Source organism: Pseudorasbora parva, chromosome 1 (assembly GCF_024679245.1).
Source record: "Pseudorasbora parva isolate DD20220531a chromosome 1, ASM2467924v1, whole genome shotgun sequence".
Taxonomy (NCBI): domain Eukaryota; kingdom Metazoa; phylum Chordata; class Actinopteri; order Cypriniformes; family Gobionidae; genus Pseudorasbora; species Pseudorasbora parva.
In genome coordinates this window covers 40,480,224-40,495,531 of record NC_090172.1, presented here as the reverse complement: position 1 = coordinate 40,495,531, position 15,308 = coordinate 40,480,224, and the positions used below count along the sequence as shown (strand labels likewise).

Here is a 15,308-nt window from a genome sequence, read left to right as displayed (position 1 = left end):
GGCTGACTCCCTGAACAGTGACCGGAGTACTAAATAGGGAGCTGATTGAGACGCACTGATAGTTTTCACAAATTCACGTTTTTGTTGTTTACATGGAGACAACGGTATTGGCATCATTTTCAAATTGTTGCACATTGAAGCCCGTTTTCAAAAGCTTACATTATCAGGCCCACAAAACCAAAGTCGTGTAAATGAACAGCTAAAATGCATAAAACGTTTTTAGTTGAAACCGGTGTAGAGTAAACGGCCCCTTAGAAATGATGCTGAAATCCTACTGTTTAACAGCTGAATCAACTGCATTTATACATAAGGTGCACTCACATACGACAGCATGGCTTTGAGCTCTTCATCACTGCGAACTGTGATTCGGTCGCCAACTTCATCTTCATCTGAAATATAAGAGAATCATTTGAATCATCATCTGAAAAAGATAGTCGCTTGCTAATTTAAACAACCATTTTTTATCCATTTTAAAGTTAAAATAAATGTGTTTTGTTCAATAAAGACAACAGCATTGAAAAGAGAACAAGATAGTTTATCAGGAATATTTTCTGGATTGTTTCATACCATTTTATAGTCTATACTAATTATAACTTGAAACAAAACTCAATTATTAAAATAATTAAAATATAATAACAATGCTCACATTCAAAAGCTGTGACTGTGGCTTCGGGCATGACATCTCTGATCGCGGCCTGCCAAACGAGAGAATCCATTGAGCAGATAAATATTTGACTGACAGCTGTCAATCAGCACCATTATTCTCAAAACCACTCAACAAGGAACGTATTAAGTTACTCCATTAATGTTTTCTCCCTCTAAAATATAGAGAAACATCACATGAAAACATACTACAGGTAAAACAGCAACTCACTAGCAAATCATTAAAGTTGAGATGTGATGGACAATCCACTAATGAGTCCATGTCCCCCACCGGTGTCTTTATCCGGATGACGATTCCCTCAGATTCCATGCTGCACAGGTTATTTAAAACAAGTAAAAGCATAACAAAGGCCCACCGAGAAACATAATCTTGGCTTTCAGTGCAGATTCCCAGACATACAGCAGCTGTACAGCATGCTAGGCGGCTAGCTGCTTAGCTCACTAACTGTGAAGAAAACATTCACCGCACAACTGACGCAGCGGCCAGTCCGACTAATAAATGAGAGACATGTCATTCCAGATAAACGGACTAGATTTAATCCGACTGCTTTCTAGAATATAAAAAAAGTATTTCGCTAGTAGTTAACAAACTGTCAACAATGAAAGTAGTTTTTTGCGGAAGCGTATCGACATTTACCCGGAAGCTGAACGTCAGCTGAAGACATATAAAAGCCTCATATAATGTATAGAAGCTGACTGCTAGATGTGTCTTTATCTATTTCATTTGCTTGTATATAATTATTTCAAAACATGTCGTCAATTTGCAGGCTAACCCAGAATGCTGCAGTGTTTTTTTTTTTTTTTTTTTTTAAAGTTGCTACAAAGACTTTATATTGTTTTTATATTTATATTATATTGAAATTATATTTTTTCAATTGAGCTGTTTGTATAATTTGACCCCATAGCCTACATTTGATCATAAAAAAAAAACAAAACTTTAACAAAAAAACCTATGAAATTCAGATTTAACTGTGTATGAAAGTAATTGTTTGTTTTACCTTTAAGCATAATTATTTTACATATAGCCTAGCTATTTGTTAAAAAAAAACAGTGTAATATGTGAGCTATAGTAGAATGGTCATCATTACAAAATAATGATTATATTTGAATTATTCAAAGACCTTTTTATTTATTTATTTAATTGCATGTTGAAATATGTATTTGGTATAAGAAGGTTAATATAGCCTATTCTTTACCATTGTAAATAATTTCCCATTTAGGCTACCTCTATTATATTTACTCCACCTGCTTCATATTGTACTTTTATTATTACCTCTTTCTACTTTATTTATATCAAATTAAATAGCATTAAAGATTTCCACTTTGCACAACTCATTAGCATGTAATTGAATGTACAACAAAGAACATTAAGTGCCCTGTTGATTACAGCCTTATCTTAGGGGAAGACTCATTCGATTCATTCATGGTCACAGCCTGATTGCAAAAGCCTCAACAGACATTGATCCTTCATCAAAGTAGAGTTTTGTTTCTTTCGACCTCAGATTTCAGCTAATGCAGTCTTGATAGCTGGCAGATTTAGAGCAACGTGTAATGACAAACAGCTATAAAAATGAAGTCTGACTGAGAAGCTAAAATCCACAATGATATGATCACATCCTTCCAAATAGGATCAGGTCTCACATCAAACTTTAAAATAATAGCACTTCCAGCCTATCAATGACCTTATTATTGGCCCTAAAGCTGCCCTGTCAATGGAACAAATGTGCAGTCTGAAAGAATAGTGGAAAAATGCCACCATAAATGTTTTCTTTGCTCACTTTGTAAGAGGATAATAGCAAAATGCTTAAATACGCAATGGGGTTGTGCACTATTGAATAAAGACCATTCTCAAAGTACAATTGAAACAGTCAGGTTTTAACCTCCTGATGTTAGTGAAAACTTACTAAGAGCTCTCCATTTAATGATCAGATTGTATTACTCATATAACAATCGTCAACTGAGGAGTTATAGTTTTGATAGCTCTAAAATGTACAGTTTGTGTAAACAGCTGAATCCACAAGTGGCTCATAAACACAATCGAACCTAATGAGTGGTTAACCCTTCATGCTCTGAATGAGTCATCAGCTGCTCTGCATGACATTGATTGTGTGTCAAACAGCACAAAGTAATGGCTGAGTCTCATTGTTGCCCGTTTACAGACGGAATTGTAGACAGAAATGGAGTACCAGATTCAATGTATCTAGCAGTAAAGTGCTGATTACAAGAGAGATGTACAGTAACTGCAGTTTGTCGTCCCTCTGTGGACCTGCTGTTAAGGTCTGGTGCAGTATAAAAAAAAACATGCCACATAAGCAAACACAATTATCAGAAATCAAACTGGACCAATAGCTGTGAGGAAGAGCATGGGCTAGAATGCAGTGTCTGGTAATTAAAAAACATTTTATCAGGCCAAACGGTCTCTCTCTCTCTTCCTCTTCATCGACAAGCTGCTTAGCTGAGACAGAGCAGTTTGACTGCAGACACATGAGCTGCTGGTGTTTAACTCTCGGCACTGGAGAAGAGGAACAAAAGACAAGCTGAGGAATTTTCCATTACAGCAAAATTGTCTGTAGTGAGTTCTTCCCCTGTCTTGGTAGAAAAGCCACATAAGTTCCTTGGACATCATTATTTTCACCAGAAGCCAAAAAAACCAAGCACCGTGGGAGTTACCTACATTTATTTAATGCAAATCAGTGGAGCAGCAACTGAGGAAATAATTTGATAAAGTTGGCTTGAAATGGAAATGAACCCTATTTCTAAATGAATGCTTTGACTCCTAAATATGTAATCAAAATGTAGTAACTGGACCTGAATTGAGGTAAAAACAACAGACTTCTCTCTGGTGACGAACGTCATTTCCAGGCATATTTTTATGCCAGTAAGTGTTATATGTGGCTTACATACTGATTTCTTGATTTTTTAAAAAGGCGTTTGGAAGGCATTTGATTAGCCTGATAAGTTTCATCATACAAATCAGCAAAAAGTCTTGCAATGCCCTAAACTCCACACTCCTCCTGAGATCAGCATATATTCCGTATTGACCATCACATCGCTCACCCAGCTGATCCACAGCATCAGGAATGAGTCCAGCATCACTGATTGTAATAGCTAAAGTATGAGCAATATGTAAATGAGATCCTCACTGCATCCATAAAGTAGCGATGCACATGCATAATTAATTGGCTTGTGAATATTTCATTACCTGTTTATTTTATGCTCATCTATCACCATAGTAGGGGTCTGCATCGGGCACCACCTATTTATTTATAGTTACTTTTTATCCGCAGTTTATGTCTGCATGCAGTCTTATCATATCCTGAACAATAATTATATATTTTGAAATTATTTATAAATAATTATAAAATAAATTAACACTTTTATTCATCAAGGATTAATTGAATAGATTTAAAGTGACAGTCAAGACATTTACAATGTTATAAAAGATTTGCCTTTCAAATAAATGCTGTACTTTTGAACCTTCTATTCGTCAGAGAATCATGGAACAAAAATGTATCAAGGTTTTCTTGACCATAAAATCATATTAGAAGGATTTCTGAAGGACCATGTGACACAAGACTGCGGATTGCTGAAAAAACCTCTTTACCATCACTGATCACACTAATAAAAATGTTATTTGAAAATATATTAAATAAATGCAGTCTTGATTACAAACAGAGTTTTTTTAATTTATTAATTTTTTTATATAGGGTTCCCTTCAGGAAGGCCTACCTACAAAAATGTAAAGTTCTGTAATAAATAATTCTTCAAGACAATGCATTGAATCTCAAAAAAGACAGTTCTAAACCAGCTTTACAACAGCAGTGTTTGTACTAGATTCAATAATAATATTGTTGTTGCTGTGTGTTGACGGACAAAGGCGCTTGCATCTTTTTAAGTCTCTACATGCCAATGCCATGGTGGCCTGGCTTTGCCATGTCTGCCCTAACATCTGTTTGTTAAATGGGATCATTATAAGCATATTAAGAGGTCAGTGGGATCAAGGTTTTGTGTTTAAACTATTCCATTTCCACAGTCATACCAGAGCAGAAACACTGCGAGAGGGGAGTTGATAAATCAAGCCTTGAGGGGGTCTGGTAATAGCTCTGAGCCAGGTAGCACAGCCCTCTGAGCTTATCCTATTCGTCACCTTAAACGTTCTGCCAGCATGTATGTTAATGTACTCAAATACCACTGCCTCTAGATCTGACCTATAATGAAGACATAATAAGTGCTACTCCTTCTATTTTAGACAACCACAGTCCTGTTATAAGATCCAGTAATGTCTGCGATACCATCAGCACACACACACACACACACACACACACACACACACACACACACACACACACACACACACACACACACACACACACACACACACACACACACACACACACACTTCTATACAACATTTATTTATTTGGATCAGCCACAGTTAATAACTAACTATATAAACAATTGTCATTGTAAAAAGTGCCATACAAATAAAGGTGACTTGACTATGAAAAAGCCCCCCCAAAAAATATTCTAATGAAAAACAAACAAATACTGTTCTATCAAACTTTATATTCACCATAAAATCCTAAAGAAAAAAACGTACACTCTTAAAGAATACAGGTTTTTAAATGGTTCTTTGGCAGGGTGTATGGTTCCATGAAGGACCTTTAATATCCAAAGAACCTTTCCATTGCACAAACTGTTCTTTGTACTGTAAAAAGGTTCTTTAGACTATAAAATGGTTACAAAACGGTTCTCTGGGGAACCGAAAATGGTTCTTCTATGGCATCACTGTAAAACTCTATTTTTGGTTCTTCCTGGCACCTTTATTTTTAAGGGTGTAACCACGGTTTAAATATTAAGCAGCACGACTGATTACAACATTGATAATAAGAAATATTTCTTGAGCACCAAATTATCATATTAGAATAATTTATGAAGGATCATGTGACACACTGAAGACTGGAGGAATGATGTTGAAAATCCAGCTTTGCCATCACAGAAATAAATTGCAACCATATAAACATTTAACAAATCTTACCCCAAACTTTTGAATATAAAAACACCAACAGGATGACCAAGCAGAAGGGTCTTATTTTTTTAACAATCTTATTTTATTATCTTAAAGTATCATCTTATTTTGCGATAATAAATGACTGACTTTGTTATTCCATTGATTACATGGATACAAATAACAAAAAATGATTTTGAATAGACTGAAAAACAGGTTTCATAGATGAGATATAGTGTTGCCACTGAAAACAGTCTTTATTAGGAGATTTTTGAGCACTAATGCTGCAACTGACCGTATAATAAAGTGCAACCTGGCCAAGAAATGTATTTTGAATCTAATTCTGATTGGATATTAGAAATAAATCTGAACCTGGTATCTTGCAACATTCACATTCTAGTTTAGGTTTTTCTCTGTGAGACTGATCACATATCCCAGCCTCCCCGTCTCAGTTATATTTATATAATACGTCTAAATAAGACAGACTTAATGGGCAGAACTACAGGCAGAAGGTAGAAGTATTCTGCCCAGTATCGATCCTAAAGCAGCTCCCGTATGCCTAATCCAGCGGCCCGCATGATGAGCATGCAGGCTCCAGAGGGTCATTTACAGTGTCTGTAAGAATCCAACCGCACTGCCTCATTGTAAAACATAACAAAAGCAGCTGAAATACAAGCCTAGTCTGTACCTGTGCTCTATAGCGTCACTTTTTCATTAAAAACCACAATCCTGCAGCTGAGCCTCAGGGAAAGCCACAATGCAGCCATCTAACACAAGGGCAAACACACAGGACCTGACGCTAGCCTTCAAAAAATAAAAAAAGCAGTAAATAAATAGATAAATTGAAGTAGGTTTTTGCAAAAGGGTTGAATGTAAATGGAGTATTGAATGTAATTGGGTTTGTCCAGCACTTCGTGCAACGTTTGGGCTTTTATGTTTGTGGGTTTCTTTAATGTTTTGAAAGACTCCAGCTCCCTTTGTGTGCAGAAAGCTGATTCAGTGCACTTATATAGTGCTGTGAGTACCATTGCACATAAGCAGCTAATGTTACATAGTCTAAAGTAGCCTGTAAATATCATACAGAGTGTGGAAAATATCTATAAACATGTGATGGTCTGTTGACCGAGCTGCTGTGCTGTATTTAGGGATTTTGTGCTTCTTTGTGTGCGTAGAACTAGCAAGAGCCTTTGTGTGATTACAGAGTAAAAGTTCAGACTGTAAAACCCCCCAATGACACAGGAAATGTTTGACTGTCGTGTCTTGTGACCCCTGTCTGTGATGGAGACCGGCCACACGTTTCAATCTTGCACAGGTCAGAGACGGCAGGCTTGATGAATAGCACTTTTGTCTTTATGAATTTTCTTCATGAATGTGTGTTTGTATTTGAAATCTGAGGGTCGTTTTAAAGTCAAAGAAATGGATGTAATGCGCTAATTTGAAGTTAAAGGAAGGATCCTGATGGAGTTCCTTCCCATTCTGTCCATATAATGATGCCCTCTGGTGGTGGAAATGAATTGAGCACCTCACATCATTGAAACAAAAAAAGAGAACATACCTCAGAAGAATCTGCTAAGAGGCCATAGTTCTGTATAAACAGACAACAGCTTCTTGGCAAACAAAGGCATTGTGAGCAGACCTCATTCCATGATTGTGTGGAAGGAAATGGAGATGGCTCATTAGGTGTGCTCGCTTTGTAGCAGGGGATCCATCTGTAAAACATGCAGCACATGAGGAAACAGGAAGGAACTTTATTATTGCTAGAGTCGATGTGTGGGGGATATTTTGTTGACACATCCTTGATGGGTACAATCTCACTCTCACTCTGTTTCTCATTCCCCCATCTCCTTCCCAAGAGATTTTCTCTCCTGTCACAACCCCGGATGGTCCAGCGGCTAGAGGTCAAAGGTCAAACCCTAAACGAGAAATTAGTTTATCGACACAATAAGACCTGGCAGTTTATTTGATGTTCCATCACAGAGTGTTCCAACCTTCCTCATGTTTGCCTCTCAATTTCACAGATCCCACGGGAGGGTGAGAAACAGAAGCTATATAAATGAGAAATCTATCACAGGTGTTATAACGCTTGGAGGTCCCTCGATCCTTTGAGTCCACATAGTGGCTAATCTGTTTTAGATTCCTCATATAATGAGAGAAAACTTGTAACTTGAAATGTTACAAAATGAAAGATATGGTTTTTACATTAAATAAACTGAAACTAATGTATCAGACGACTGTTTTTGTTTATCACATATAACACTAAACTAAACTAAATAAAAAAAATTATAAACATGAATAGCTGAGTTACATGGTATATGAATGTAACATATAACAGACATGCAATCTTACAAAGGACCAATTAATGTTACAACAAGCAGTTCAGTAGGGAATATTGGGCTTTTAAATGTAGATAGTTTGGTGTTGGCAAAAACACATCTGCAGTCATTACGTTCCTGGAGCACTGAATGAAAAATGCTTAACCTTTTGCTGTACACCTACATCTGTTCAATCAGATGAGCAGACATTCAATAAGGGGGACTTCTGCGTAATGGCAGCTGATCTGAATGGGGGAAAAAACAGAGCCAGTTTGGTAAAGGATGTGAAATAAGAGAACCATTTGTTTCTTGCATCTGTAGAAATACACAAGGATGTGCATCAGAAACATTTCAACTAGAGATGGATGTGACAGCTCATTAACACACAATTGTCTAATGATGTGAAATACAAGGCCCCTGACACTTTACCAAGACTAAGCACATCATCTTCCCTATAAACACAGCCATACTCTCTCTCTCTCTCTCTCACTCTATCCTGGAGAGGGTGATAAATGCCTGTGCAAGCAAGTCAACTGGACGATCAATCAGAGGCCAGCCCTCTTTCATCTGGTCAATGGCACTCTTGTTTCTGCTGTGGGAGAATGGCACAATGACTTTACCTCTTAATTATGTTGTTAATTGCTGTGTGAAGATTTCTGCAGGAGGTCCCTCAGGTTAGTAATTGAGGGTGGCCGCGCCTGCAGACTCCAGGCACGCTGCATTTATTCACAATTCAATAACTTGAGTCAGGCGATAATGATCACCTGCTTTCAAATGCTGCTGCCCTTACTGTTAACCCACTCTCATAGTAACTATTGATTTTTCTCAACAGCAAATTGCTTGATTAGTAAAGCAATGTATTTTTAAAGATTTCATGCCCTCGAGAATGTTGTTGATTAAGATGTTATTTACATTGCTTTTAAAGAATTAACACTCACTTTGAATTTGGCGAATTTTAAACAAACATTTGTGGTCGTTTACGTTTTTTAATGTTTTTTTTTAAAGAATTTTTTTGTATAAGTTTTCTATTAATTTATTTCTGTGATGGGAAATCTGAATTTCCATTAGCCATACTCTATTTGGTGTGAAATTTTAATCAATCCTTTCTACGCTGATGTATAAAACAAATCAAATTAAATACATACACCAATTTGCAGGGAAAGCCATGCAATTTGTTTTAACATACCACAAGTAAAATCTTAACAGAAAAGCACTTTAAATCTAAATCACTTTTATAAAGGAAAGACGTCTCCATCTGCTGATACTATACCGAGTCAGTGTGTGATGAATGAATATAATTGAGGACACTGCTGCTGCCCAGCACAGTTACTGTCATAAGTCAGTTGAAACACACACTCTTGCCTCGGGCTGTTAACCTGAATATGCCCTAATACAGCCACTTCAACAACAGGCAAACTTGATATCCTCTCCATGAAAAAAACATGTGGTTTGATTACCTTGCATAGTACAAAATGAGTAACCTTGCATTCATCTCGGTAAGTTTCAGCGGGTTCCCTCCTGTGGTGCTCCCAGAACAGCCAATAATTAAACAATATGCACACAGGCTGGCAAATAGCAGGAGCCACTCTCAGCTTTTGGGGAGGGTTGGGTTTAACTGGGGCGAGGGAGGCCTAGCTGTGTCTACAGCTGGGACTGTAGCAGTTAGCACTCTAAATGCACCATTAACACAAACTATAACATTTGACTGAACCTGCCATGCACTCCTACACACAAATACACACGCCCCATCACGCTCTCTGCCCCATTAACACAAACTATAACGTTGCAATGAAGAGTTTCACACACAAACTCACCATTACACACAGTGTAACCATTACCACAAGCTGTAACATTAGGCCTCACCAGCCAGGCATAATGACTGCACTAAGCCAATAGTGGAGAATGAGCAAGCCAAACTGTGATGTGGCTGTTTGACTAATTGTATAACCTGTATTTGGATAAAAGCATTATACAAAGTTGAATCTTTTGACACTTTATAAGTGAATGTTCAACCCGTTTGTTCAAATACACTCAACTAAGTCTTTGTGGTCTTTGTACTTGACCACTTGTCTACTTAGATGACACATTTACAGTCGGCTCCGGTGTTAAAGTGGGTGAAGGCTGCAAGTGTGTTTAGAACTTTTGATTACCTGATTATTTTTGATTACCCGCTTATAGTGTTTTAAAGAGCTTATCATTTTCTTGTTTTAACATTAAAATAACCATTGGGTCTACTAAACAATATATGTGGTTTAGTAATTATGGTGTTTCTAATTAAGTAAAAAGTAGTTGCAAACAGTATTCAAAATAAACATTCTGCACCACTGAAATACTACAATGTACTATAATGTAATATACATTTTTATCAATTTATCTGGAAAGTTTTACTCAACAACTTGTGATTTCAGGCACATTAGTTCCAGAACATGATAAATAATGGGCAACGATTAGCCTAGGGGTGTGGGTTTAGTGTGTATAAAGGACATTGAGATTAGGCATTTATTAGACATAATAGTCTTGTACATTTACTTTTTGTCAAGTATATGGGTTCACAAGTGGCCAAGACCACAAGTATGGTATTTGGAAAGGGCCATTGAATCACTCACTCCGTCAAATCGTTTGAAAACACAAGCTGTGTCTCATTTCGTTAAATTTCGAAGGCTGCGTCCTCCGGAGGACATGTCCTGTTTAGGATGCAGTATATGGAGTGTCCTCAAACAGAATTAAACGAGACGTCCTTCGGAGGACACACAGGCAGGAAGTATCATGTTGCTATGCCAACAAGTTCAGCCTCTCATGGCAGTTATATGAATGAAAATTATTTATAACTTGAAAATGACTATGAAATGTTTCTTGTCTTGACAGCAATGTACTGTTCTAAACGTTTAAAATGCACTAAACAGTTTTAATCCTGTTTACCAAAATATCTGTTTGAGGTAATAGACCTTAAAAAAAAAAAAAAAAAAAAGCTTGAACTACTTATTTTAAACACCACACCTACGCTCGCATGTATATCTGGCGCGGTGACGCCGTTTTTTCATACAATAACAAAAAAAATGACGGTTGTTAACGGAGATGCAAAGAATTGTGGGTTATCTCCAGCCCTGAAGGCTACACCTCATGTACACTCCGAATTCCTGTGAAAGAAGGACGCATTCGAAGGTCGCATTTGGAGAGTCCTACTCACTTTTTTGAAATGAGACGGCCTTATGACGTATGCACCCTTTGAATGCGACCTCCGGAGGATGCAGCCTTTCTGAAATGAGACACAGCTACAGAATCATTAAGTGTCTTTACTACTGAGTCACTGAATCATTCACTCAAGCAATTCATTCAACAACACTGATTCATTCAGACACACACAGCTACTGTATTGTGCTTGGATGTGAGCAATTAATTCTACCGTGGCTTTGTTTGGAACCACTTTTATTGGCAGAGCAAAATAGACAGTTTAGGGGAACATTCAGAACATTCATGTTTTAGCGTTGAAAAATGGAAAACACACGGGCATAGGTATGTAAAAAACAAAAAAAATGTTTCGAGATGCAGATTTTAAAGAGTGAATTTAGTGCTGCATTTTTAGAACGATGAGTTATGCACGAGAAAAAGACATTTGTTCAGCTTATGTTTGAAAAAACTAAGGAAACAGCATAGTGGAATAAATATATTCAACCATAGAAACAAACACACACCACAGTTCACAAACAATATATAAGCACATGTAAAGTCAAGTGCAAAAGTTTTCTGGACATGAGAAAGAAACAATCAAGCAGAAAAAAACCCACTGACACAGTGCAATAACCTCTGTTCTATGTGTCCTGTGAACAGGCTTGCCATTGATTAAAACAGCAAGGTGTGCAATAAAGCGCAGGCGAAGTGCTGGCTCCATATGGCCTCAGACCCCGAGGCTGTGAGCTTGCACTTCAGCCTCCCCCTGCTCCTTTGCTCCCCTCTCTCCTCTTCCCAATTCTACAGATGGTAAAAACACAATTCAAAGCCCCAACACAATGGGTCCTTGGCAGCAGTTCAACCATTTACTTCAGTAATTAACAGTGCAGATACCACTACAATTATGGGATGGATACTAACTATGTCACCCTGAGAATTAAAGTGAGCTAACAGCTTGTTCTGCGTGATACAGTAGGTGACTAGTAAAAAAATAAAAATAAAAGGCGTATTTATAAAAGGTGCTTGCAGGACACCGTGAAACTTCATAATTTGTTTACATAAGCTTCCTGTCTAGCAGTGAAACATAGTAATTAAAGTGTGGCAGAAAATCTTTGTAAGTTTAAGAAAAATGTACATTTTAGGCCTATGTGTACTGATTACATATTAAATAAATGCACTGCCAACTGTTAAGCTCAAATAAGCCTTACACTGAAGGGTCTGTAATTGCAGCAGAACGAAGAGCTTGCCTCACTTGCTCTCACAGCAGACAATAACATCAAAGCAAAGCCTTCGCTTATTCCTCCATAATTACGTCCAAATCCCACTCAAATTATCCTATCAAATCACCTATTTTTTACAAACATGCTGAATGTATACTACATATCTAAAAGGTTTTATGATCGGGACACTCATAAGCCATCAAGGACACTTTTGGACATAAACAAATACATTGCAAACGTGAAATCTAGGCAGCTGGCCTACTTGAGCACACAACAGCTCATACTTTCTCTTATACTGTTGGTCAATTATATAATATTTGAAGAGAATACTTGATTAACAAAGATTCAGAAAAGCCAATGGATTTTGCAGAAACAACTGAACCCTAGGCAGGCAGGCCCAATTTCTGGCCACATGTCAATGTACACGGACCACTGGTTCCTTGGTTGTGAGTTGTGAGGATCAGTTGTCAAGCCAAGATGCCTTTAATTTAAGCAGATACTCATTTGTTTTACTCTCACTGTAAAAAAAAAAAGAAAGTCTCCAATTGAAAATTTTCTAGTGACTGATCACATCTATATTTTTTAGTTGGCCGAATTGAAATTCTGTGAATTGATGCAATTTAATTCACTGAAATTCAATTCGGCAAACTGAACAGTTTAGATGTGATCAGTCACTAGAAAATTTTCAATTGGAGACCTTAATTTATTTTTTACAGTGTGTTGTTTTCACAAGTAAAGCCAGGAGCCAGTCAGGATGTTTTGCCACTCAGTCCGGCTGTCCCAGCGGGATGTGACGTCATTGCATGCCATCTATAAAAAAAAAAAAAAAAAAGTAGGGCAGGGCTCAGTTTTGCCTTGAATTGATTGGTTTGTTTTCATTTGCTATTGCTGTGATCTCGTGTGAGTGACAGATTGCAAGAGATTACTGAATGTCAATATTCAGCTTTGTTGTGGGCAGAGTGGGTACTTTCCAAAACCACAGTTTTACAACTACGTTTCGGGTAACGCGATTCTGTCCTACGGAATGTATCTATACCTAATGGAACAGGCACATTACACAAGAGCATATGCTGATAAAGTTCCAACAGGGTCTGTATTACCCTCTAATTCTGCATTGCAGGAAATGAAGGAATCATTGCTGGCATTGAGTCTGATTAACTCTGCATGACTCCATCAATACCCCAGTGAGCTGGTCTGCTTCCCTCTCCACAGGTGAGCGCTGTGTTCCCATTCCCAACAACATCACAGACAGACATAAGTGTCCATCTATCTCCAGAGGTGAGGAGGAATTGTACTCTTACAAGATCATCTCCTGCATGAATAATACATATAATTGCATTTAGAGGAGAGAGAGAGAGAAAGAGAGAGAGAGAGAGAGAGAGAGAGAGAGAGAGAGAGAGAGAGAGAGAGAGAGAGAGAGAGAGAGAGAGAGAGAAGCTACTGCTACTACTGAAATACAAATATACCATTATTTGCTATGCCAATAAAGCGCATTGAGCAACAATCGAGAATGCTTGGATTTAAAGGAATAAATGTAATCAAATTATCAAATTAGCACTAATTAACATGAGGCTGCTGAGTCTGACTATTAAAGCTCACAAAAGTAGACCAGAAAAAAAACAGCTCAAGTCAACTTCTTAATTATTCTTGTGCATGCAGCATTTCCAAGACTTGTGTGCCCTAAGTGCAGATAAAGACACCATCTGCTGGTAATTAGAGCTAAATAATATCAGACATTATAGCTAATCATTTTGACTGCAAATTTGATTAAAACCTGTGTATAAATCTGGCTGTTTTTTGTTTTCTCTGCACAAAGGGTCCTCGTGTTGTGAAACCATAGTCGGGGAAAAAAGCAACACATTAAAACAGACTGATTATTCTTTTCCATAAACCTTGGGAAACATATAAACATAAAAGGAATAACACGCCCAGTCCTAATCTTTTATAGCTCATTTGCGTTAAATGAGAAGGAATTACTGTGTATCACTACGGCCTGCTACAACAGCAAGGCATTGGCCTTAATGGCTTTTTATTAGCTTAATCTCCAAATTAAATGGTGTTTGAAGCTGAAGACGCTCTCTTTTCTACACTGTTATTACCCCCATCATCATGAACCCATTTTCCTGCCGAGACCAATTTGAATAAGACGAGAAGGCTGCCTCAAATCTGTGATGGCTGTGTGTGCGTGCGTGCGTGTGTGATGGACCTGCAGGCAAGAGAGAGAAAAAGAGAGAGATCCATAATGAGGGATGCTGGGGAATTGCCCTCCTGGAAGACCTGATGTGTTTCCAGTTGGCTGCCAGCTGCCAGAAATCAAGACAAACACTGATCATTGACAGGAGGATTAACACTGCTACGCACAGACATACACACCTCAACACACCGACGTACGGAGATCTTTTAACGGGCAATGCTTAAAGCAAAATCTGCATTAATTAAATCAGTTACAGGCTTTCAAACATCTTCGACTCATATATTCAATTAGTCAGCAACATGGTGTAGCTAGCAGGGGGACATTATGGGTGTAATTAACAACGTATTAATGTGTAAATGAGACTCTCGCACTCCCTTTTTTGTCAGAAATTCACATATATAAGAGTAAATAAATACATATTTGACAAAAGCAGGTTTGCACCATATATTTGTATAATGTTGGATGTTTCCTTGACTAAAGGCACTTTTTGCTCTGTGAACTTAAACTCTAAAGCACACATTTTTGTCTATCTCTATAGTTTATAATAGTGGCAATACCAGGCAAATTATTTTTAAACTTATTCCCAACTTCACAAACTATTCATTTTGCTTGATGGAACAAAAGTAATCTTCCATTTTGTGATGGAAATTAAATTTAAATATTTTGGTTACACTCTTTTTTAAGGTGTCTTTATTAAATGTAATGTAATATACATTACTATAGGGTTATAATCAGGGGTGGAC

General features: G+C 37.5%; 1 protein-coding gene across 2 annotated transcripts in view; it reads right to left on the bottom strand.

Annotated features, from left to right (window-relative positions):
* Positions 1 to 1,293, bottom strand: part of map2k5 (mitogen-activated protein kinase kinase 5) — a 73,880-nt gene extending 72,587 nt beyond the window's left edge. For both annotated transcript variants that reach the window (XM_067440462.1, XM_067440472.1), the window contains exons 1-3: positions 875 to 1,293; positions 647 to 695; positions 322 to 389 (exon numbers count right to left, since the gene is read on the bottom strand). In XM_067440462.1, coding sequence (XP_067296563.1) covers positions 322 to 389; positions 647 to 695; positions 875 to 1,006 — 249 coding nt within the window. In that variant the 5' untranslated portion in view covers positions 1,007 to 1,293. The remainder of the gene's footprint in view (positions 1 to 321; positions 390 to 646; positions 696 to 874) is intronic.
* Between the last annotated feature and the right edge of the window lie 14,015 nt (positions 1,294 to 15,308).